General features: G+C 39.9%; 1 protein-coding gene across 2 annotated transcripts in view; it reads right to left on the reverse strand.

Moving 5' to 3' along the window:
• pxylp1 (2-phosphoxylose phosphatase 1) overlaps positions 1–26097 on the reverse strand; it is a 225308-nt gene that overhangs the window by 9174 nt on the left and 190037 nt on the right. For both annotated transcript variants that reach the window (XM_063044918.1, XM_063044917.1), the window contains one exon: positions 25333–25459. In XM_063044918.1, the coding sequence (XP_062900988.1) occupies positions 25333–25459 (127 nt within the window). The remainder of the gene's footprint in view (positions 1–25332; positions 25460–26097) is intronic.

The following is a 26097-nucleotide window of genomic DNA, read 5'->3' on the forward strand; positions in this document are numbered from 1 at the left end:
GCAGCAAAACAACTAAATTTCACGACATATGTCAGTGATATTAAACTTGATTCTGATTCCCTTGTCTCATTACCAAATAGTGCCTAATCAATGAGCCTATAGAAGCTACCTATTAACTGTAGTGATTCCATATGACCATAAGACATAGGAGCAGAATTAGTCCATCCAACCCATCAAGTCTGCTCTGCCATTCCATCATGCCTGATTTATTTTCCCTCTCAAACACATTCTCCTGCTTTCTCCTTGTAACCTCTGATGCCCTTACTAATGAAGAACCAATCAACCTACCCTTTCAATATATGTAGTGATGTGGCCTCCACAGCCATCTGTGGCAGTGATTTCCTCAGATTTGCCAACCTCTGCTAAAGAAATCCCTCCTAACATCTGTTCTAAAGGCTGTTCTGAGGCTGTGCTCTCTGGTCCTGGACTCTCCCACTAACGGGAATATCCTCATCCTCTCCTTTTTATTTTATCTAGGCCTTTCAATATTCAATAGGTTTCAATGAGAACCCTCTTTATAATACAAAGAGATTCAAACAGCTAATTAAAAATGAATAATATTAATTATTTTAATTGGCAACGACCAGTTGAGCAGCATTCTTATGGATAAAGGAATTATTGATGTTTAAGGTTGAAATCCTGCATCAGGGCTCTGATTCAATTATTTTGGTCAGTTTTGGTTTCATCTATTAGAGGCATACCAGGAAAGAGGTCCCAAGATGTGGGTTGGGAAGAAAGCTCATGATATGACTCCCTTTGGTAACAGAATGGCTTTAGTGCTGGCTAATGTGGAATATAATGTTGACAACAGCTGAGGTGTAAAGCGTAGCAGGAAAATCAACAATGGAAGATGTTTAAAAAAATGGACCGAAGTTACTTATGTTCTGAACCAAATGGGCTTTCAAACAATTCCTCACTTACTATATACCTCTAGGTATCATTTATCAGCCAACAGCCAGTGAAGTTCTATCTGGTGTACATTCATTGCTGGTAGATAAACACAGAAGCATATTCATAGATATTGAGATCCCACTAGCTGCAAAGATAAAATGAACTCTAAACTCTGCTGCAAGGCAATTCACATTGCATCACCCACAATACAGGATCCCATTTTAATATCACATCGGAAAGATGACATTACTAGCTCAGCCATCAGTGGAGTGGAATGACATTATAAATTTAATGCTTTGTAGTGGGTCTTAAGTTCTGTGACCAAGATCATACAGTACAAGGAACTTAATGGTTAGGTGCAGTACCAACCCTTACATCTTTATCCCTCAGGATGGGATCTGAAGTGACTGATGAAACTAGTGTGGTAGTCAGAGTCTTCCACAGTGCTTAATGTGGTAGTTTGAGTGGTGATCTGTTCCTTCCACCCTTTATTTCAAGACCAGTTTGTACTTCAGCTGCACAGATTTGAGTTCCTCAGTACAGTTGTGAATGTTTCTCCTTCATTGAGCTGCGACAGGCAGAGGCTTCCAGGAACCAGTGTGGATTTCATATATTTCAAGAAGGCTTTGTGTACATCCTTGAAACTTTCCCTCTGCCTGTCCAGTAACTTTGTTTTAAGAAGGAGCTCAGAACAGAGTGGTTGTTTTGGGAATCTGGTGTTGGGCATATGAACAATTTGAATTGTCTGAAAGAGGCAACTGAATAGAATTAAAATTTCAAGGTACAGGTACTATATATGGGACAGAGGTGGAGGAAAGATTGGAGAGGAGGTTGCATGTTGATTAAGGAGAACATAATGTACTCTGAAATAAAATTAATGAAGGATCATCCAGTGAGACTATATGGGAGAGCAGAGAACTTCTGCTATAAGTTTAATGACAGTCTCCAGCAAAGAGACTTGTAGTAGCTTTCTAAAGGCCACCAGAGGGCAATCTGCTGCTACCAGATCATCTTGGCAGACCACAACCTAGAAAGGATACTCAGAAATGTAACATATATTTTTAAAGGATACTATTAAGTTTGCCATTATCAGCCCAATTAAAGGAACCAGAGGTAGCATTTATAAATCTCAAAACTACTTTGTAGTTACAGTCTTTCCTTTTTCTAATCATAAGCTCCTCAAGCCTGTGTTCACATCAAAGGTGGGAATTTCACAGAAATGACACTCCCACTGGCAAAGCTAGAGTGGATGATGTCCTGTACTGTCTAGTTGCCTGTTGGGAATTCATAATCTAGACTTGGACACAAGTGTAGTGTACGAGATTATGCTGGAGGAGAATGACAATTTGCACTACAACAGTATGCCAACATGAAAGTCCATGCTTTAAAAGTGGAGGAGGCCACTAACATATCCATCGAGCTCTGATACTGCTTCTGAGTTTTGCACATTCAGGATGTTTGCATGAGTCAACCTGATAAAGCAAACCACAATCAACAAAGATAATTCAAAGTTTTTGCCGTCTGTTTAGACACATAAATATAGGGCCTTTCTGCTAATTGAACTCAAATGGAAATGGAATGCAAGAACCAGCAGATAGCTGATTTCAGGGGAAAAAAGGGGGATAGAACTGGTACAGTCAACCACAACAAAACCAAACAAAGTGACTGCCTGCACATCATCTTCACTCCTCCCACAGAAAATGTCGAGATGACAGGACTGGCACAAATCCCCCACTTGTTCTCTCAAGTGTGAAATGGGTTTTAAAGAGTCAGTAGAGATAACAGCTGAGAAAGAAAACACAAAATGGGGGATGGAGAATCAGTAACAAATTAGTGGCAACTGAAAGGAGGGTGGGCATATTTCTGCTAATCTCCTCAGTCATTCAATCATCGGACAATTTCATACTTCAATAATTTTGCTTTCTTCCTTAGCACTATTTTCCAACACAAACTAAAATAGAAAAATCCATTCAATACAAGGATGAAGCACTCTCATGGCCTCTGATTCATCTCAGATTTTCTGTCTTAGATAATCCTGATATCTAAGTCAGTCTCTCAGACACTCTGAGTTCACATAAGGAGCAAGCTGAACAAAGATCCCAATAGCAACAGAAAGTGCTGGAGATATTCAGAAGGTCCACAGCATCCATAGAAAGGGAACTTCAGTTATGGTTTCAGGTCAATGGCCATTTTGCATAGATCCCCACATTCCAATGGTTTTAAACCCTACTATCGTCTTCCCAGTTCTCATTACCTCTCCTGCTCTACAAGCTTCTAACATCCAAGCTCTTCCAGTTGATTTCTCTTATTCTAAGTATTTCATTCACTACTCAGTCTTCAACTGCCAATTCACTCATTTGACAGAGGGAGAAGACTAGGGATTACATTTTGAATTCAATCCTTAAACAGCTCCCCTTCTGTTTCCTTTTATGATTCTTCAGAAACGTAATAACCAATGGCATAATGTAACTTAGTATCCAATGCGGAAACAATAGAAAGGGTGCAGAGGAGATTTACAGGAATGTTGCATGCCTTGTGAGAATAGGTTGAGTGAACTCGGCCTTTTCTCCTTGGAGTGGCAGAGGATGAGAGGTGACCTGTTAGAGGTGTACAAGATGATGAAAGGCATTGATCATGTGGATAGTCAGAGGTTTTTTTCCCAGGACTGAAATGGCTCGCACGAGAGGGCACAGTTTAAAGGTGCTTGGAAGTAGGTACAGAGGAGATGTCAGGGGTAAGTTTTTTTTTACGCAAAGGGTGGTGAGTGTGTGGAATGGGCTGCCGGTGACAATGGTGGAGGTGGATATGATAGGGTCTTTTAAGAGACTCCTGGATAGGAACATGGAGCTCAGAAAAATAGAGGGCTAAGGGTAAACCTAGTTAATTTCTAAAGTAAGTACATGTTCGGCACAGCATTGCGGGCAGAAGGGCTTGTATTGTGCTGTAGGTTTTCTATGTTTTTCATAGCAGATCATGTTAAAATTGTTACTTTCCATAAATGAACTGGTGCATCCTCACTTGCATTAAGTCATGTACACATACATCCCTGTACATACTGAATTGTGCTAGCCAACAGTTTAGCAATGCCTTGATTTTGAAATTCTCTCCCTTGTTTTCAAAATCCCTTCATAATTTCAACACTGTTTACTTTTGTAGACACCTTCAACCAATACTGTCCAACATATTCTAGCTTTTGAGCAACATCATGCTTGATTACTCTACCAATGATTCCCACTTCTTCAGCTGCTAAGTCCCCAAACCTAGTCCCCTCTCTTCCCTACCTTAATTTCCTATTTAAAACACTTCATAAAATCTTGCATTCTAAAAACTCTCAAAGTGGCTTGGTGCCAATTCCCATGAATGGCCTTGGGACATGTTTATTTAATTAAAATGTCTGTAAAAATTAAGGTTATTGTTGTTATATAAATGTAAGTCACTGTTCGTACTTTAATTAGCTAATTTAATTTATTATTCGTGAATTTAAAACTAGGGAGGAGAGAAGTGTCCCACATTCCTATTCAGAAACTTGATCTAGTTATTCCAGCCACACGGCGAACCCCTGAGGATATTGAGCAAAACCAGGATTGAACTTATTGTGATCAAACATGGGTCACAATTACTGACATCCATGGAATGACTGTTATTGTGATATATGCACAGGACTATCGGATACAATCAAATTACCTATCATCAGACATGGCATTCAGTTGAAGATTAAATTTTTTTAAAAAATAATGTGAGGCAACAAGTCCGTTGTAAAATAAACAGCTGATATATTAGGCAGTATTTTTCATTTAGGGATCACTACCGAGTCCCCTGAAGATGACAAATTTAGAGATGCACAATACAAACTGCAGTACAAATATATCCAAATTTCTAGGCCTGGGTCTTTTAGTTTGGCAGTGACTACACCAAAATGAAGGGCACATAAACAGTACTGGAATAAGAAGGCAGAAAAGCCCAAAGATTCTTGTAAGGAAAGAAAATCCATTAATTACTTGTTACTTCTTTGACTCCTGGGAACTTCAGTTGAGCCTGCAGACTCTTCTGGCTCAAATTGGACTGCTAGTTTCTTAGATCCACTTATCAAAACCATTGACCCCTCACAGAATCAGGTCCCAACCTTCACTTCTCTAATGCCAGAATGATGACACAACAAATTGTTCACCTGATTATAAGGATATGCAAAAATAATGAAACCCAGCTGAGAAGTAAAAAAAATGCTAATGGGGGTTCTTCAGACCTTGTTAAAGCAAGAAAAGAAATCGTTGACCAGGCACTGTGTTAAACCATCAGTACAAAGTCTACAAGAATAAAAAAACAGCAACATCTAATCACCCCAAAGGGATTTTTTGAGCGATTGCTGACTCTCTGGCCACAGCAATTAGAAACATAAGTCCATGCTCTCTTGGCATTGCAATCCATTTTGATCCTGTTTTCGATCATTTTTGTACCAAGGAAACATGAACTATGCTGAAAGGATTTCAGTTTCTCATACAAACAATTAAGCACGCCGAGAAGGAAGCAGGCATTTATCATTGTCTCCATATTCGAAATACTGTCCTACTGAGACTCATAAATCCAAGTTATCGCTCAACATAACAGATACAATGAAAATGTCATGATCGAAGGAATGCCAAACAATATGCTTGCTCCATTACATTTCGATATCTCCTCTTTACGGTAACTGCAGTATCAACCATGATCGTATTCTGTTAAATAGTGACTGCTCACTTCACTTATTCACAATCCTAGAAGATCAAGTAGATATTTTGTTAAACCTGTATATAAATGAACCTTTGGCCGTAAATTAGAAATCACATTCTTCTTTGGTATGCTATATAGGTTCTTCAAGCACTGCTAGTGCCCAATCATACTTCCCACAAAGAACAAAATCATTTGGGAACTGGTAAAATATCCATTTTTAAAAAATCATTTGAATAGTCTTCACTTAAGATTCATGCATTAAATATTTATTTGTTTGCTTTCTCAACAACAACTTTCTACTGAGCTTGGGATAGGATTGCTCTGACAGGAAGCAGAAGATCAACATCAGTGCCTTTAGTAGGAAACATACTACATAGCAGCCACAGTGCAGCTGAAGAAAAGAACAGACCACCATGGAAGAGAGAAAATCCTTGTTGAGGGACAGAGACTGGGTGGAGTGGTCACTAATATCCGCTGCCCCCAACCCCCACCCATTATTGTCTACAGAGGTCAAGTTCAATACTGCAACAGAGAAACACCACTGTGAGACATTGATTCATCATGCTGATAGAGGTCATAGTAAATGGAAAAGCTGCAGCAAGAGATGGAACATTCAACAATGCTGCTGCAAATATGCCAATTAATGCAAAGTTGAAAGGACTAGATAGGGTGGATGTGGAGAGGGATATTTCCTATGGTGGGGATATCCAGAACTAGAGGGCACAGCCTCAAAATTAGAACAGAGGTAAGCAGGATTTTTATTAGCCAGACAGTAGTGAATCTGTGGAAGGTTCTGCCACAAACTACGGAGGAGACCAAGTCACCCAAGTATGTGCGTATAGTTAAGGCCGAAGTTGATTGTTTCCTGATCGGTTAGGGCATCAAAGAATATGGCGAGAAGGCAGGTGTATGGGGTTGAGTAGGATCCGAGATCAGCCATGATGGAATACTGGAGCAGACTCGATGGGCTGAATGGCCTAATTCTGCTCCTATGTCTTATGGTCTAAAGTGAGGCTGACATCAGTGAAATGATAGGGATCCTTTAAATTGTCTACTTTTAAAATTAATGAAGAGTTTCCTCCTTTTTTGTTACATATGCAAGTCACTTGTTCTACCTTTAACATTCAATTCCTATTGACACTTCTGGCCTAATTCTGCTCCTATGTCTTATGGTCTTAAGGTCTAAAGTGAGTCTAACATCAGTGAAGTGATAAGGTTCCAATCATCTACTTTCAAAATTGATGAAGAGTATCCTCCTTTTTTGTTACATATGCAGGTCACTTGCTCTACCTTTAACATTCAATTTCTATTGACATTTCTGGTAATACCTTGAGATATACCTTTGGTCACAGGTAAACATCAGATATACTATGTTGAACTGAGGATGAAAAAGTGTAGATACCATTAATGCAATCCTAACTTGGAGGCACATTGGGAATGACTTAAAGAAGCAATATTGTGGAGATTTCAAAATCCATTGAATATAGTTATGTAAGACTGAGAATTTAATTGTGGAAGCAAGGTAATTAGTTCATCACAGTTTGACCATTTGGCTGAACCTGATGAATTAGATGATACATTCAAATAGGGTTTGCAATTCTTGAAATAATGTTAATGACAGCACAACCACCAGCAGTATTTTGCATTCCATATCTCTGCTTCTGGGATTACAACTCCTCCCAGAATAATAAAACCCATCCAATACTTCCCAGCCTAGCTTCTATTTATAAAGGTTGTGTCCCTGCTTGACAAGATTAAAGACTGAGGTCATCTAGATTTATGTAAATCCAAAGTGTAGGTGAAGAGAAGCCACTGTTTTAATAAAACTGCCCACTTAGCAGAGTAGAATGTGGCCTTTTATGGAACACACACCTGGAGAAGTCACTAACCTCTGGATGCAGTCACTGTAAGGGATAATGATCATTTAAAAACACAGATGAGGTCTTATTTAATGAAGAACTTTAATGTATTTTTAAAAGTTCAGAGGTGGTGTACCAGATAGATACTTGAAAGAGCAGTTTGCTATCCTAGAAAGGGTTTACGGGCCCGGCTTGGATCCAATACTGTTTAGATGAGTGAGATGGACTGAAACATGCAAGATCCTGATGATTTGGAAAGGATGTTTCCTGAATTGTTTAAAGACCTTGCTTATTCAGGACAGAATTGAGGTGACTGTGAGACAGAATAAAACAAGGAGTTGTGATTCTTTGGAAGTCTTAAAAAAGCAAAATCTTTGAATATATTTAAGGCAGAAATAAAAAGGTTCTTGATAACCAAGGGGTGAAAGGTTAGCCTAAATAGACATGAATGTGGAGTAGTGGCTACATTCAGTTCAGCCATGATCTGTTAAATGATGGAGCAAGCTTTAAGGGCCATATACTACTCTTCTCCCTAATTCATAAGTCTTTTTAGGCTTGGGCAGAATGGACACGGGGGATTTTTCCATTAGAAGGAGATTCTAGGATCCAAGGGCACAACATCAGAATAAAGGGATATCCCTTTAGAAATGAGATAAGGAGCTCCTTCAGCCAGAGGATGATGAATCTATTGAGGACAAGTTATTGGGTGTATTTAAGGCAGAGATTGATAGATTTGTGATTAGTAAAGGGATTAAAGTTTGCAGAGAGAACGCCGGGGAATGATGTTGACAAAAAAAAACACAATTTTGTTTTCAAAGAACAGCCATGATTGAAAGGCAGAGCCAACTCAACGGGCCAAATAGCTTAATTCTGGTCCAACGTCTTGACCTTATATTCTGCAGGGTACAAAAAAACAGTTATAATGGCAAAATTGAACACTTCCAGGTTCCTACCCACTATCCTGCCCCTCACATGCAATTCTTTGAAAAATAGCTCTGATAGGCAGATGTACTGTAAAGACTTTATACCGAAAATCCTATTTTAAATTGTGGGATGGAGAAACTGTGAGTCAAGCTGTCACTAAAGCCAATTCTAAATTTGTTGGATGAGTCAGAAGAACACAGTAGAATGGCAAGCACGTACAATTTCATCTGATTAGTTTAAGAGAGTTAAAGTTTTCGACATTAAAGATTGTCAAAACAAGATTTTAAAGCACCATTTGCACAGCATGGTTCCATTCTACAACCCTTTTTTATTCCCCTTTCATATCTCTTTATTTTGCAATCTTTGATGCAGCTTATGGCACAATGTGCTGACACTTTATCAAGCCTGTATGAATAATGGCAACAGGCTTTATAATCACCACGGAAAATGTTAGCAAAAACCTACTCATCTATCATCAAAATGGAGAGTTATTGAGAGAATTATTTTGAAAATGGCTTGTGCCATGCCTGAATCTCAAAACATTTTTAAGCCAACCTGGGAGATGGATTTAAAATCACCTATCAAATCATTCTCCTATTTCACAGTTGACATGCATAATTTACTTCTCTATAATTTCTGTTGTGTTGCTTCATTGAACCAATGTTTTATTTATTATGGTACAGTGATCCAATAGTTGTTTATCCATAAGGAATGCCCTGGAAAAAGGGTTGACCATTTAAAACAGATGAGGAAATTCTTCAGAGAAAAATTGTGAATCTTTCAAAATCTCTACCTTAAAGAGATTTTAGGGGGACATTAGAAACAGTGGAGGTGAGGATACTGTGTCATTAGCTATATTCATAGATTCAGCACTACAGAGGAATCAAAGGGATCAGACAAGGAAATGGAGCTGAGACCAATGAGTAACTGTGGGATTTTACTGAGTGGCAGAAGAAAATCAAGAACTCATGCTGCTGTTTCTTATTGTATGAAAAGTAATTTAAGTCATGTCAATGGTCACAATAGCACAGTTGAAGTACATTCTGTAAATTACCCACAAAGCTATGGGGAAAATGTCCAGCCCAATTCTTTTGGATCACAATAAACAGAATAATAAATAGGCAATAAGCATTGGACTTCCTTGCAGCACCACATCCTGTGCATAAAATTCTGTCATACAGTACAACTACATTACTCTTATATTTTGTCTTTAAAACGATTTTCCCCTGAAGCAAAGGACGCTGAGCAGTGACCTTGTAAAGATTTATAAAATCATGAGTGGCATAATTAACATGGGATAGTCACAATCCTTATTTCCCAAAGCTAGGAAAGTCAAAAACAAGAAAGCATAGGTTGATGGTGAGAGAGGAGAACTTTAAGTGGAACCTGAGGAGCAAATGTGAGAGGGTGCTGGGTGTATGGAAGGAGATACCAGAGGAATGGTAGGTAGGAACAATTACAACAGGCACATAGATAGGAAAGGTTTGGAGTGATATGAGCCAAATACAGGTAACTGGCATTAGCTTAGACAAGTTGAACTCTACCCTGTATGATACTGTACCCTTCTACGCAAATATTGTTGGGGGCTGGAAACTGAAGTGAAGAGACTGGGGAAGAGGCGGTTGGCTCACAAACAGAGAAAGCTTGTAGACAGTGCAAGAGGGAGAATAGGCAGGTGATACAGAAGGGATGCACTCAGACCGAAGGTTTGAGATGTGTCTATTTTAACTAAGGAGTGTTGTGAACAAAGCGGATGAGCTTAGAGCATGGATCAGTACTTGGAGCCATGATGTGGTGGCTTGGATGGCTCAGGGACAGGAATGGTTACTTCAAGTGCCAGATGTTTCAGAAAGAACAGGGAAGGAGGCAAAAGAGGTGGGGGCATGGCACTGTTGATCAGGGATAGTGTCATGGCTGCAGAAAAGGTGGACGCCATGGAGGGATTGTCTATGGAGTCTCTGTGGGTGGAGGTTAGGAACAGGAAGAGATCAATGACTTTACTGGGTGTTTTTTATAGGCCACCCAATAGCAACAGGGATATCGAAGAGCAGATAGGGAAACAGATCCTGGAAAATTGTAATAATAAGAGTTGTCATGATGGGAGATTTTAGTTTCCCAAATATCAATTGGCATCTCCCTAGAACAAGGGGTTTAGATGGGGTGGAGTTTGTTAGGTGTGTTCAGGGAGGTTTCTTGACACAATATGCAGAAAAGCCTACAGGAGGAGAGGCTGCACTTGATTTGGTATTAGGGAATGAACCTGGTCAGGTGTCAGATCTCTCAGTGGGAGAGCATTTTGGAGATAGTGACCATAATTATATCTCCTTTACAATAGCATTGGAGAGAGATAGGAACACACAAGTTAGAAAAGCATTTAATTGGAGTAAGGGGAATTATGAGGCTATCAGACAGGAAATTGGAAGCTAAAATTGGGAATAGATGTTCTCAGGGAAAAGTACGGAAGAAATGTGGCAAATGTTCAGGGGATATTTGTGTGGAGTTCTGCATAGGTACGTTCCAATGAGACAGGGAAGTTATGGTAGAGTACAGGAACCATGATTTACAAAGGCTGTAATAAATCTAGTCAAGAAGAAAAGAAAAGCTTACAAAAGGTTCAAAGAGCTAGGTAATGTTAGAGATCTAGAAGATTATAAGGCTAACAGGAAGGAGCTTAAGAAGAAAATTAGGAGAGCCAGAACGAGCCATGAGAAGGCCTTGGTGGGCAGGATTAAGGAAAACCCCAAGACATTCTACAAGTATGCGAAGAGCAAGAGGATAAGACGTAAAAGAATAGGACATATCAAATGTGACAGTGGGAAAGTGTGTATGGAACTGAAGGAAATAGCAGAGGTACTTAATGAATACTTTACTTCAGTATTCACTACGGAAAAGGATCTTGGCTATTGTAGAGATGACTTGCAGCAGACTGAAAAGCTTGAGCATGTAGATATTAAGAAAGAGGATGTGTTGGAGCTTTTGGAATGCATCAAGTTGGATAAGTCACCAGGACCGGATGAGATATACCCCAGGCTACTGTGCAAGGCAAGGGAGGAGATTGCTGAGACTCTGGCGATGATCTTTGCATCATCAATCGGGACGGGAGAGGTTTTGGAGGATTGGAGGGTTGCAGATGTTGGTCCTTTATTCAAGAAAAGGAGTAGACATAGCCCAGGAAATTATAGACCAGTGAGTCTTACTTCAGTGGTTGGTAAGTTGATGGAGAAGTTGATGGACAAGGCGTACAGTGTATTGGCCTTCATCAACCATGGGATTGAGTTTAAGAGCCGAGAAGTAATGTTGCAGTTATATAGGACCCTGGTCAGACCCCACTTGGAGTACTGTACTCAGTTCTGGTCGCCTCACTACAGGAAGGCTGTGGAAACCATAGAAAGGGTGCACAGGAGATTTGCAAGGATGTTGCCTGGATTGGGGAGCATGCCTTATAAGAATAGGCTGAGTGAACTTGGCCTCTTCTCCTTGGAGCGATGGAGGATGAGAGGTGACCTGATAGAGGTGTATAAGATGATGAGAGGCATTGATCGTGTGGATAGTCAGAGGGTTTTCCCAGGGCTGAGATGGTTGCCACAAAAGGACACAGGTTTAAGGTGCTGGGGAGTAGGTACAGAGGAGATGTCAGGGTAAGTTTTTTACTCGGAGAGTGGTGAGTTCGTGAAATGGGCTGCCGGCAATGGTGGTGGAGTCGGATACAATAAGGTCTTTTAAGAGACCTTTAGATAGGTACATGGAGCTTAGTAAAGAAAAGGGCTATAAGAAAGCCTAGTAACTTCTAAGGTGGGGACATGATCGGCACAACTCTGTGGGCCAAAGGGCCTGTATTGTGCTGTAGGTTTTCTATGTTCTAAAACAAGACATGACTTTGGCACTAGCCATCCCAATTTAATTAATTCTGCTTGAGAACTTTCTGAGCTGTATCTTTTGAATAATTTCTTTTTCAAGAAAGATGCTTGGTTTTAATATATTCAATAAGCTGAAGGAAGTGCTTACTATGAATAAGTTATGCAAAAGATCAACAAAGTTTACTGTGGGAATTCCTGACCTGGTACTTCCATTTAAAATGGCAGAATGAGCATGCAACTGAACTGAATTTGGATCTCACTTGCTAAATAAGACCAGACTTCTTCTTCATTAAAAAGTACCATAAGACCATAAGACAAAGGAGCAGAAGTCAGCCATTCAGCCCATTGAATCTGCTCCGCCATTTTATCATGAGCTGATCCATTCTCCCAATTAGTCCCACTTCCCTGTCTTCTCACCATAACCCTTGATGCCCTGGCTACTCAGATACCTATCAATCTCTGCCTTAAATACACCCAATGACTTGGCCTCCACTGCCGCCCGTGGCAACAAATTCCATAGATTCACCACACTCTGGCTAAAAAAATTTCTTCGCATCTCTGTTCTGAATGGGTGCCCTTCAATCCTTAAGTCATGCCCTCTCATACTAGACTCCCCCATCATGGGAAACAACTTTGCCACATCCACTCTGTCCACGCCTTCCAACATTTGAAATGTTTCCATGAGGTCTCCCCTCATTCTTCTAAACTCCAAGGAATACAGTCCAAGAGCGGACAAACGTTCCTCATATGTTAACCCTCTCATTCCCGGAATCATTCCAGTGAATCTTCTCTGTACCCCCTCCAATGTCAGCACATCCTTTCTTAAGTAAGGAGACCAAAACTGCCCACAGTACTCCAAGTGAGGTCTCACCAGCGCCTTATAGAGCCTCAACATCACATCCCTGCTCCTATACTCTATTCCTCTAGAAATGAATGCCAACATTGCATTCCCCTTCTTCACCACCAACTCAACCTGGAGGTTAACCTTAAGGGTTTCCTGTAAGAGGACTCCCAAGTCCCATTGCATCTCAGAACTTTGCAATCTCTCCCCATTTAAATAATAGTCTGCCTATTTATTTCTTCTGCCAAAGTGCATAACCATATACTTTCCAACATTGTATTTCATTTGCCACTTCTTTGCCCATTCTTCCAATCTATCAAAGTCTCTCTGCAGACTCTCCGTTTCCTCAGCACTACCGGCCCCTCCACCTATCTTCGTATCATCAACAAACTTAGCCACAAAGCCATCTATTCCATAATCCAAATCGTTGATGTACAACGCAAAAAGAAGCAGCCCCAACACGGACCCCTGTGGAACACCACTGGTAAACGGCAGCCAACCAGAATAGGATCCCTTTATTCCCACTTTCTGTTTCCTGCCAATCAGCCAATGCTCTATCCACGTATGTAACTTTCCCGTAATTCCATGAGCTCTTATCTTGTTAAGTTGTCTCATGTGTAGCACCTTGTCAAAGGCCCTCTGAAAATCCAAATGTACAACATCCACTGCATCTCCCTTGTCTAGCCTAATTGTAATTTCCTCAAAAATTGTAATAGGTTTGTCAGGCAGGATTTTCCTTTAAGGAATCCATGCTGAGTTCTGCCTATCTTGTCATATGCCTCCGGGTACTCTGTAACCTCATCCTTGACAATCGAGTCCAACAACTTCCCAACCACCGATGTCAAGCTAACAGGTCTATAATTTCCTTTTTGCTTCCTTGCCCCCTGCTTAAATAGTGGAGTGACATTTGCAATCTTCCAGACCTCCGGAACCATGCCAGAATCTATCGACTTTTGAAAGATCATCGCTAATGCCTCCGCAATCTCCACAGCTACTTCCTTCAGAACACGAGGGTGCATTCCATCTAGTCCGGGAGATTTATCTACCTTCAGACTATTCAGTTTCCTGAGTACTTTCTCTGTTGTAATTGTGACTGCACACACTTCTCTTCCCTGCCACCTTTGAGTGTCCAGTATACTGCTGATGTCTTCCTCAGTGAAGATAGATGCAAAATACTCTATCAGTTCCTCCGCCATCTCCTTAACTCCCTATCTCCCATTACAATTTCTCCAGCATCATTCTCTATCGGTCCTATATCTACACTCACCTGTCTTTTACTCTTTATATACTTGAAAAAGCTTTTAGTATCCTCTTTGATATTATTTGCTAGCTTCCTTTCATAGTTAATCTTTTGCCTCTTAATGACCTTCTTAGTTTCCTTTTGTAAGCTTTTAAAAACTTCCCAATCCTCTGTCTTCCCACTAATTTTTGCTTCCTTGTATGCCCTCTCCTTTGCTTTAACTTTGGCTGTGACTTCTCTTGTCAGCCACGGTTGCATCCTTTTTCCATTGGAAAATTTCTTCTTTTTTGGAATATTCCTGTCTTGCACCTTCCTCACTTCTCGCATAAACTCCAGCCACTGCTGCTCTGCCGTCCTTCCTGCCGGTGTCCCTTTCCAGTCAACTTTGGCCAGTTCCTCTCTCATGCCACTGTAATTTCCTTTACTCCACTGAAATACCAACACATCAAATTTTGGCTCCTCTTTTTCAAATTTCACAGTGAACTCAATCATGTTATGATCACTGCCTCCTCAGGGTTCCTTCACCTCAATCTCTCTAATCACCTCTGGTTCATTACACAATACCCAATCCAGTACAGCCGATCCCCTAGTGGGCTTAACAACAAGCTGTTCTAAAAAGCCATCTCGCAGACATTCTATAAATTCTCTCCCTTGAGATCCACTGCTGACCTGATTTTCCCAATCTACTCGCATGTTAAAATCCCTCACAATTATCATAACACTGCCCTTCTGACAAACCTTTTCTATTTCCAGTTGTAATTTGTAGTCCACATCACTGCGGCTGATTGGAGGCCTGTATATAACTGCCATCAGGGTCCTTTTACCCCTGCAATTTCTTAGTTCAACCCACGGGTAAGCAGACTTCCTTTTCAGCCTCAATGAAATGAATAAGTCTCCCAGTATGTTTTTAAAAAAGGAATGGTTTATTCAGTGCAAAACATAAAGGAACTGGAGGATCTCGGTGGGTCACAGAACATCTATAGAGAGAAATGAAGTCAATGTTTCGGGTCAAGACTAATCAATCCTGAGATGTCACTGGTTGACTTCCCTCCATGGGGCTGCCTGACGCATTGAGATCCTCCATGTCATTTGTATGTTGCTCCAGATCTCCAGGATCTGTACTCCCTTGTCTCTGGTTTATTCAATAGTTATTAGGATTCATCTTCTTTATTTATTTAATGATACAACACAGTGTGGGCCCTTTGAGCCATGCCAGGCCAGCAACCCCGCAACCCTGGTTCCTCTCTAACCATGGAACAATTTACAATGACCAATTAACCTACCCAGCATGTTTTTAGTCTGTAGGAGGAAACTGGAGCACCCGGTGAAAACCCATGCATTCTATGGGGAGAGGATGGGCAGAGAGTCCTTATGGAATGGAACTGGAATTGAACCCCAAACTGCGGAACACACCGAGCTGTAATTGCATCTCCCTAATGTGGCTCCTAGATGTGAACATCAATATTAGAAAAGGTTTCAAACCAGATAAAATATTGAAGTAAGCATGTATAGGAATTAAGTTTACATTGAACAAAAACAAAACTGAGGTTGTAATAAAACAGAAAATATTGGAAACACTCAGCAGAACAGATGGTTTGTGCAGGTACAGAAACAGAGTAAGGGATTTAATTGATTTCATCAGAAATGGAAAAGCTACAGATAGAAAAGTGAAAGGAGAGAATGTGTGTGTGTAGAGAGGAAAGGAAAGGTCATATTTATTGATCCTTAATCCTTCTGCGTCCATGCCATCTATTTGGATTATTCTCATTTTTCTGCACTTAGACCAAACTTTTCAAAGCCCTGGTGTTTCAGGTACTCATCCAAATATTCCCTAAATGTTGAAAAACCTCCTGCACCTGGGCAGTGTGTTTCAAATTTCAGTCACCCTCTGGATGAAAATATTCTATCTTAAATCACCTGCACTCACGCCTTAAGCACATCCTCCTTGTTTATAGAAGATAATAAAAAAGAAAATTGACAATGCTATAAAAAGAGAAAATGCTTGAAACAGCCCTTGGCTCAAGCAGCAACCTGGGAAAGAGAAATAGAGTTAACATTTCAGATTGAGGATTTTTCATTAGAACAGGGAAAGAGAAAGTAAGCGAGTTTTGCGTTGTAGAGAAGGTTGGGGAGGAATGGATAGAACTGAAGAATCATTGGTGGTCGAGCAGGGGTGAGATCAGAGTAAGTTGTAAACAAGATTAACCGGTCAATGGAGCAAAAAGAGAACGAAAAATTGGAACAAAAGCAATGACATAAGCTAATTAAAGAATGAAAATACAGCCAGATGACGATACAGGCACAGCAGAGGTGTGGAACATATCCAAATAGATATATCCTAGCTGTGCTAATGGAGAGAGTAAAACTGAACCAATATCACAGACTGATGCTTTGGAACAGAAATGGCAGGATCTGATACAAGTATTTTTTTTTTTAAATCATACCGGGAGCTATATTTGTTTCATGAAAGCTGAAGAGAATGACTGTTTCTCCAGAGGCAGAAAATATATGAACTGTTTTAGTATGTGATTTCCTTGGAAGACAAGTTGTACATTCATTCAAGTATTTTAAATGCTAGTATCAAGCCAGGAATTCAGAAAGTAAACCTTGTCAATCTTTTGTAAAATTTATCAACAATAAACAATTCTTCTTCTTCTGAAATAAATTAAAACCACCCTCAGAGGCACAAAACATTTCTTTCTTGTAATACATATCCAAAAAAAATTGCATCCCTCTCAAATTTCTGTATCAGATTTACTTCAATCAAGCAGTGCCAGTGATCTGGCCATGTCTTGTTTTCTGTCAGAGTGGTGACCCCTGTTGACATAGCAATCTTATTCTTCCACTGTTCATGATCCAGGAATGTGAGATACAGATGATCCAAGGTTACCTTCTATATTCCAAAATCACCATTAGGAATTTAAATGTATCAAAAGATATCCAAATTATGTATAGACACAAATAACATAAACGATTTTTCAAATCTTTCCTCTCTCTTTCTCACATGTGCGTCTGCGCGCGCGCGCGCACACACACACACATATTTTATTCTGTCCTTTCCCCTTATATTATCTTTAGCTTTTCAAGTTCAAGTTCACCCATAAACAGGTATATAGCTAAATGCAACCAACTTTGAGCCAATACTGAGGAAAAGTCAGAAATCTGGAATTTTAACTCTCTCTGCTGCAACCCAACAAACTGTGAAGAATTTTCTGTCTCATTTATGGCATCTGCAGTATTTCATATATGCAGCGGGAATGAACAACTAGCTATAACCATAAAAACTATGAGGGGAAATCTGCCCAGAGCAGAGAAACAAAGTCTTTGAAATGACACAGAGGAATTTAGCTTTGAGAAAGAGAATAATCGGTAACATGAACAGAATAAATAGATCATGAGCAATTCTAATTTGGTCATGGTCAAATGATATGAATCTATTTAACTATTCTTTATTATTGAGTATTCTTTATTTGTATAGGGTCAGAGTTATATAACACAGTCCATGCTAATCAAAATACATATCTAAATCTGTGTTTCGCCTGTTTCCATTTAAACTTTTCCTAGCCACATACCTGTCTGAATGCCTTTTAAATGTTGTAACCGTACCCATCTCTGCCACTTCCTCTGCAACTTGTTCCATATACCAATCACGCTGTGTGTGAAAAACTTGCTCTCCTATTCCCTTTATATCTTTCCCCTTTCACCTTAAACCTATGTCCTCTAGTTTTAGACACCCTCGACTTGGAAAAAAACCGTGACTGTATGGGTGAGATTAAAATTGACACAAGATATGAAGTCAACAGATGAGTGCACATTTCTGAATCATCTGTGATTGATGGCACAGCACTTTAAATTTGGCTGATAACAGCTATGTAAATTGTCCGCCACAAGGGATTCTGCAGAAGCTCGAAATCTTGAGCAACACACACAAAATGCTGGAGGAACTCAGCTTGTCAAGCAGCATCATGAGGGATCTCAGCCCAAAATGTTAACTATTCATTTCCCTCCATAGATGATAAAACAATGGAAGTAGATAATTATAAATGACCTGGAGTTGATTCTGGGCACCAGGCTTGTCACTTGGATTAAATGAAAACTTGAATCGCTGAGCAGGTTACACAACATACATAAAGATAGAAACCTTTAACATTTCAGGTCAACTAATGTTAATTCTACAGTACTCCCCCAAGAGAACACTCCTAAGTATTTCACTTCTTTTGTTTTCATTCCAGATTTCCAGCATCCTCATCATTTTGGGTTTGCCATCCAAATCAGGTTTAATTGCACTGGTGTATGTCGTGAAATATGTTATTTTATAGCAGTATATAATAATATATAATAAAAAACTACAAATTATAATTTTATATATATATACACACACACATTAAATTTAAAAAGTAGTACAAAAAGAGAGCAAAAAAGATAGCGTACATGGATTCATTGTCCATTCAGAGATTTGACAGCAATGGAGAAGAAGCTGTTCCTAAAACATTGTTGTTGCGTACTTAGTACATTAACAAGCACAAACCCAGTCTCAGAAGCAGTATGCAAGACAAAGAGCTTGACAGATTGAGGGCTCCTCAAACAAGGAGGTTCAATGTTTCACTCCTGGACAAGCAATCCTGGCGAAGAACTACAGAGGTGATCAAAAGTGGGTACTCGGAAAGATTACAGACAAAACTGGACAACTCTCCTTCACAGTGGAGATTGTGTCTGATATCATCCGGAGACGACACGTCAATCAGTTGAGGAGAGCAGTGGCAATTGTTAGAGTGTTACAGAAGAAAGTGGCTAGAGCTGTCAGAGCCACTTCCTGCAGTCCTTGAGTCAGCTCCTAGAACCACCAGGGAGGAGGGCCCAGAACCTAAGATTGTTTCACAGCCACAAGTCTCACCTGAGAAGCATATTGATCCCCCTTGTCAGGAAAGACATCATCCCACAAGAGTAAGAAATCCTCCACAGTGATTACATCTTTGGGCCTGAATGGGACAATTTAAAATTACTATGCTGTCGATATCTGTATAGTAGTATATAGTATTTAGTGTACATAAGTTTCAGATGCATTCTATATTGAGTTAGAGTTTATAGCTAAGCAGGGAGGAGTGTTGGTCATGCCTCAACACGTGATACACGGGCACCTTGGCTTAGAAGTAAAAAACCTAAGTTAGACTCGCCTTCCCGGCTCTCTGTTTTCCTTTCAATTAATTGTATGTTTTGGCGTTACAAATCCTAACAGTTGAGTGTGTGTCTTCAGGTTCCTGTAGCTCCTTGATGGCAGTAATGAGAGGAGGGCATATCCTAGATGATGGGGGTTCTTAATGATGGATGTCTCCTTTTTGAGGGATTGGCTTTTGAAGACATCCTCGATGCTGGGAAGGCTAGTGCCCATGAAGGAGCTGGCTGAGTTTGTAACTTTCTGCAGCTTTTTCCGATCCTGGTTGTTTGCTTGGCAGCATTTTGTTTTAAATTTGCTTGTAGGGAAGAAGGGTTGACAGCAGGGAACAACTGAAAAGCTGAGTCCACATCCATCACCATTTATGCCAAGTGTTCCGACTTCCACCATTCCCTCACCGTTGGTAAACTCCCAGGATTTTCAAAATCGTCTGTTGCTTGCAGCATCTGAGAGATTGTCCGCCGTAAAAAGAATACGCATGCCTTGAATGTGGATTACACTTTGGTCAAGTGGTTGAATCAGTGATGTTGTGTTAAGCGGCAGGAAACGCACTGTTATGTTAGGATGAATGCTGTCCAAATATTTAGGATGGGCTGGCTCGTTGTCAAGCAAGAAAAGAACTTTAAAGGCAAAATTCTGTTCCTGGCAGTAGCGTCCCACAGCTGTGTTACCTTCAGCTGATGCCACGCTGTTTATAATTTCCAACTTTTTTTCAAGTGTTAAAGCAGTTCTCTGCCGCTCGGCTGACGGCCCAAGACATGACATCGGACGCTTAGGAGGCATAGTGAAATATTTCAAGCACAAAATCACTGCACCGTAGGTAAAACCAACAAAAGTTTAAGATCACGCATCCACACCTTGCCAAAACCAATGCGAGAGTGGCGGGAGAGAGATTGTGAGGCACGCGCACCTGACTTGTATTGGCGAGAAAGCGGTGCTTTTCATCCCAACAGTGAGACTGTGAAGCATGTGCATGTGACTTGTATTGGCGGGAAGGCAGTGCTCCTCACATAACTGTGAATTTTGGACGCATATAATGAGACATTGGTAGAAATAGGTTCCTCGCATAACTGTGAATCCGCATAGTCTGAAGACGCATATAACGAGGAGAGGGTGTACCTGTACTCAGCTGGAAGCCCAAGAATATTTATGGGTCCTATATGCCAGGAAAACACTAGATCCTTTTCCAATCATAAAAGGTGTTCAGCTCCTCTGGGATTGAAGCATGACAGCCATTTACAATATTAAGTTTTGCCTTGTAGGAAATAATGGCCTGAAAACCCTGCCAGAGCTAACATGCATCCAATTTTGTCTCTAGCTTCATTCGGAATCATTTATTCACTCTTAAAATCTGGATTTCTAGCATGGATCATCTGTCCTGAATGCCACAAATCTTGTCCTGACCGGACGATGAATTTCTTAGTTCATCCACGGCCATTGGTTTGGGTATGCCCAGTAAGTTCTCGAAGGCACACACTCATCCACTCATATCTTCATAAAGTTGGTGACAAGTAAGGTGTAGTCATTCAGATTCAAAGATGAAACCCTGAATATTGCTCAGTCCACCAACTCAAAGCAGTCCCGTGACCATACCTGCTTGGTCCTCACCACTGGTACTGCGTCTTTAGTCTCTGCCCACGTGCCAGGAGTAGGAGTACAGCCAGGTGATTGGACTTTCCAAAGTGCAGACGTGGAATGACAAGGCAAGTGTTCTTGATGGTGGTATAACAGTGGTCAAGTGTTTTGGCTCCTCTTGTTCCATGAGCAATATGTAGGTGATAGTTGTTCAGACAATGCTTCAAGATGGCCTGGTTGCAATCCCCCAGAATGATAGGAAAGACATGAAGGTGTAGTGTTCCGTGCCTGCTGATCACGGCGCACAGCTCCTCCAGTGCTGGCCTGATGTTGACCTGAGGTGAAAAGTACACCACTACCAGAATGGTGGTCGAAAACTCCCTAAATGGATGACGTTTTACTGCTAGGTGTTCCAGCTTGGGTCAGCAAGACTGAGAAGGAACCGACACATCTGCGCACCACCATGAGTTAAACATTAAGCATACTTCCCCGCTGCATTTAAAAAAACTTGACTGATGAATTTACGATGAATGGTGAAGCCATCATTCTGTAGTGCTGCATTCAAAATGGCGGAGGCATTTCGTGAAGCAGTCCCTGATATCCCTCTGGTACTACAATCTCCTCTGAGGTCTTCAATTTTATTTTTCCAGGACTGTATATTTGCCAGTTGGATAGTCGGAAGTGGGGATCTAAGGCCTCTGCATTTCCATCGTACCTGTAGCCCAGCACGTCTTTCACGTTTCCATTTTCTTTAAGGGGAACTGCACTCATGACCTGAGTCTGCTGTCCAGCATCTGCCAATTTTGAAGATCAATAATTTTTTAAATGTCTTAAAACAATGTTGCTTACTCAAAGAACCCATGGCTGTGACTGTGAATTTCAGCTGTAGTAGTCTTAAATTGGAATATTTGATAATACCCATGAAGCTGCGCTCAAAGACTCACCCATTATTGCACCATCTTAATGTATCTGATACATCCAGATAAGCAAGCACAAAAAATACATTGAAGATTAGTGGAATAGGGTTAAATGAACCTTTGTTCACTGGAGTTTGAATTTCTAAAGAGAGATTGTCAAATTTGTTCAGTCAGTTAACCTAAGTATGCACTCAGACAAGAACAAATGTTATTGTTAACATATATGAACCAAGTACTGCAGTGAAATATCCCTTAATTGAAAATATTTTATGGGCAAATTAAACATTATAATAATTAATTCTGCATAAACCCATCCTTAAGTTTCTTGTTCAAGGGATAACTGACTTATTTGTGTATCACAAGTAATATTTCATCTGATATCCTTGCTAATTGGTACTTTGTATTGCTAGTTTCATAAGGTTTCTTATGGGTGAGGATCTGAACTGTTAACCTGAACTTGAGAAGGTAAAAAAAATTTTTTTTTAAGTTTATTTAATGTACATTGGCTGCTGAAGCACTGAATTCTGTCTGAGCAGTGGATACAAGATTTGGCAAAAATCCTGTCCAAGACAAGTGGAGGTGTTGGAATTTCCATCAAATTTTATGTAGGTAGTTGTCATTTTAGGATATTGTGCAGTCTGTGTAAAGTGTAAGAAAGAAGATTGTCCTTGCCATTGGAAACAAAAGTGGAAAAAAAGAGAAGACTTTAAAATTAAATGACTACACTTCAACTTTCAGATCCTTTTATGAAAGAGAAGTACATACCTAAGAAATAATTAGAAATCCTGGAAAATGCTTTGAATACTGCAAATTGTGCAAAATAGTAAACACATTGATTTTACACACTTGCAATTCTCAGGGAAAGGAATGAGCTCCATTATTTGCATGCAGTGAATAATGATTCTTTTCCAGTGTTATGCATCAATTGAGGAACTCACCATTCATTTCAAATGGAAACTAGTATGATAGGGAATGCAAATCTCTGTAACTAAAGGCTTGTAAACAAACGATGACTTAATTGTAGTGCTGTATCATTCCAATTGATGGAAACGGTGCATTGCCCTCCAAAGGGATTCTGTGTTCTGAGTTTATAGGGGAAACAAGCAATTAAAAACCAGACTGATTGATTTTGCAACGAATACCTCAAGGAACATGAAGGAAATGGAAGAGAGTAGAATACCCAATCAGAGATGCAGGAAGGATTAGGGGAGCGAGGAAGACAAAGATGGGGAGGGAGGGGGAGAGCGGAGGGAGATAAAATGGAACAGTAAAAAACCTTTTAATTTAAAGTAATTCTTCAGCATCAGTAATCTTTGGACTACAAATATAAAGTAACCTCAGTTACTTATTCCAATTTCAAACATTATCTCAATTGCATAATTTTAATGAGCATTTACTGCTGATTTAATGTAACATAATTGAACTGCCTTTTAGTCTTCAACGTATCAATTAACCATGCCTGATGTCCTAGTCCATGGAATCCAGAATACAGTGGTAAATTTGATCCAAAACTAGCTGAGCAACAGAAGGCAAAAAGTAGTACTGTATAATAAGCAATTTGCAGATGTGACAACAGTAATTCCTGGGGCTGACAAAAAATAGAGGAAAGCTTTTGACTGGAGGGGCGGGAGGAATAACACTGGAGCGGTCAATCAGGTAGAACAATTTCAAATGGAATTTAATGCAAAAAATGAAGTGTCCAACAAAGCAAGGGTTCATACAATGAACTGGGGGACACAAAGGTGTGAGGCATCAGACAAGGAGACCGTAAGATATATAGTACAATGCAGCAGGTACCTTTACTTGCAGTTCATCATGACGAAAAGACTGAAAAGCTCCCTGCTTCTATGCTGGATATCAAAGAGCTGAAGAAATCCTACTGAACAAAATAAAATTAAAGAACACTTGAAAAGAGGGAGCTTGAAGTGATGTCAGAGAGGACAAATCAATAAGGTGGTTAATAAGGGATATGGAATACTTTCCTGATATAGCCAAGTAATAGAATATAAAACACTAGTTAGGTCACAGCTTGGGTACGGCATACAGATCTGTCTGTCAGTATACAGGACAGACTCAACTACACTGGAGTCAGTGTGGAGAAAATATAGAAAATAGATGATGTTACCTGGTTTAAAATTTTTAGCTAAGATAAAAGATTCAAGACTTGTTTTCTTTGCAGCAAAGGAAACCGAGAAGAGACGTTACTGAGATCTATAAAATTTATGAAGAACCTAAACAGAATTAGAAGGAGGGACTCATTTCTTTCAGCAAAAGGGTCAACAACCTGGGGTCAAATAGTAAAAGAAATTAGTAGGAGGTCTTGCCCCAGAGGATAGTAGGGGTCGGAACTCCTTGCCTGAAAGAGTTCAAGAGGCAGAAACCCTCATTACATTTAAAAGGTTTCTAGAATGTGTACTGGAAGAGCCATGGACAGTGCTGAAAGATGCCATTAAGCTGGAAACCTCTTTCTCAGCATTGCTGGTGATAGGTTTTGTTGTCATAACCAGCAAAACTTGATTCTTATTTCAAAGTTGAAACTTTATGTGTGTTGCTTGAATTTCCAGCATCTGCAGAATTCCTCGTGTTTGATTCTTATTTCCCGGTTTTCCACAATTTGCACATTAGCTGCTTGTCCTGTTTCATCTCCAAGACCTAAATCAGCCAGTATTCTTCATATCACTGAATTAGAAACAGTTTTCAGGGCATTGTTATATTCTCCAGTCTAAAAGAAGATAGACAACATCGCATTCTTCCTTTTCCAGAACTCCAAAGACTGGCCACCCCATCTTTTTTACATTGTTTATTGGCCAATTCCTCACACTTTAATTTCTCGAATTTTCATTATCCATTCATTCCATGGTTCATGTGTTGATCTTGCTTCATCCTTAGGATCAAGGTGATGTCTAAGGTGATGGACATATACACTTATTGTAGGTGCCAGTTTGACTGGTATATTTTTGGCAACATCAGTGGTAGTTATCATGGTCACTTAATATTTAATATCAACAGCTTCCCATGACACTACATCTCACTGCTACGTGCTGATCACAGCAGCTGTACGTAAGGCCACAGTTAGCAATAAAGCTGAAGGAAAAGCAGAGACAGAAAGTACCTAAAATGGTAAACAAAAAGGAAGTTTGATATATTCTGTAGTCCCCAACAGGGAACCTAATGCCACTCCACACTTTGTCATGCAGCATCAATCAAGAATTTGTACTAAGCATTATGTAGAATACACAGATAAATTAAGTTCATATATTTTAATAGTTGGTTCTGAACTCACATCCCTCCCTCACCATCATCAATTCAATCCAATATTAAATGAAAATAGTCTGTAAATAAACTTACCTGCCAGGGATCAATGTACAGTCAATGGCAGGTGCTTTCGTTTTTGGAATAGCATAGAGAGGATATCTGTCACCATGGCGAATCATCACATGAACTGACATCAATTTGTAGTCTGGAGGTGCATGGCCTGAGGATGTAGAAACAAGTCAAAGATTAATACTTGGTATTTCCAATAGATCAAAAGTATTTATTTTAGAGAAACTACACTCAGTGGTCTCTTTATTAGGTATACCTGGTTGTTAATGAAAATATCTAATCGGACTTAAAAGTAAAATGAAAACTGGTAACTGAAAATAATCTAGGCGGAATAACTTGAATGATAGCAATATGGTCGAGACATAAATAGGAGAAAATTCTCTATGATTATTCAAACTGCTGAGGGCCCTCTAACACAGGGTGAAGATAGAGGTTATCCCTCTGAACTGAGGCGGGTCGGTGCTCAGGCCTCACTGTGGGAAGTCGGGGAAAATTTTCAAATGTTATACGTTCAGAAATGTCTGGGGTGTGGTTATATGTTTTGGTTTACTGTTGAGAAGGGATTGCTTACTGTTTGGTTAGAAAAGGAGAGTGCTTTTTTTCTACTAGAGAAAAATGCAAACTGAATTGGTAAAAATAATTTCCTATAATGTTAATGGGGTTTTGAATCCAATTAAAAGAAATAAGATTATGTCTAAATTGAAAAAAGAGAGGGCACAAATAGCTTTCCTCCAGGAAACACATATGAGCCAATCTGAACATGGAAAATTAAAAAGAATGGGCTTTAAG

This window comes from Mobula hypostoma, chromosome 4, assembly GCF_963921235.1.
Source record: "Mobula hypostoma chromosome 4, sMobHyp1.1, whole genome shotgun sequence".
NCBI lineage: Eukaryota > Metazoa > Chordata > Chondrichthyes > Myliobatiformes > Myliobatidae > Mobula > Mobula hypostoma.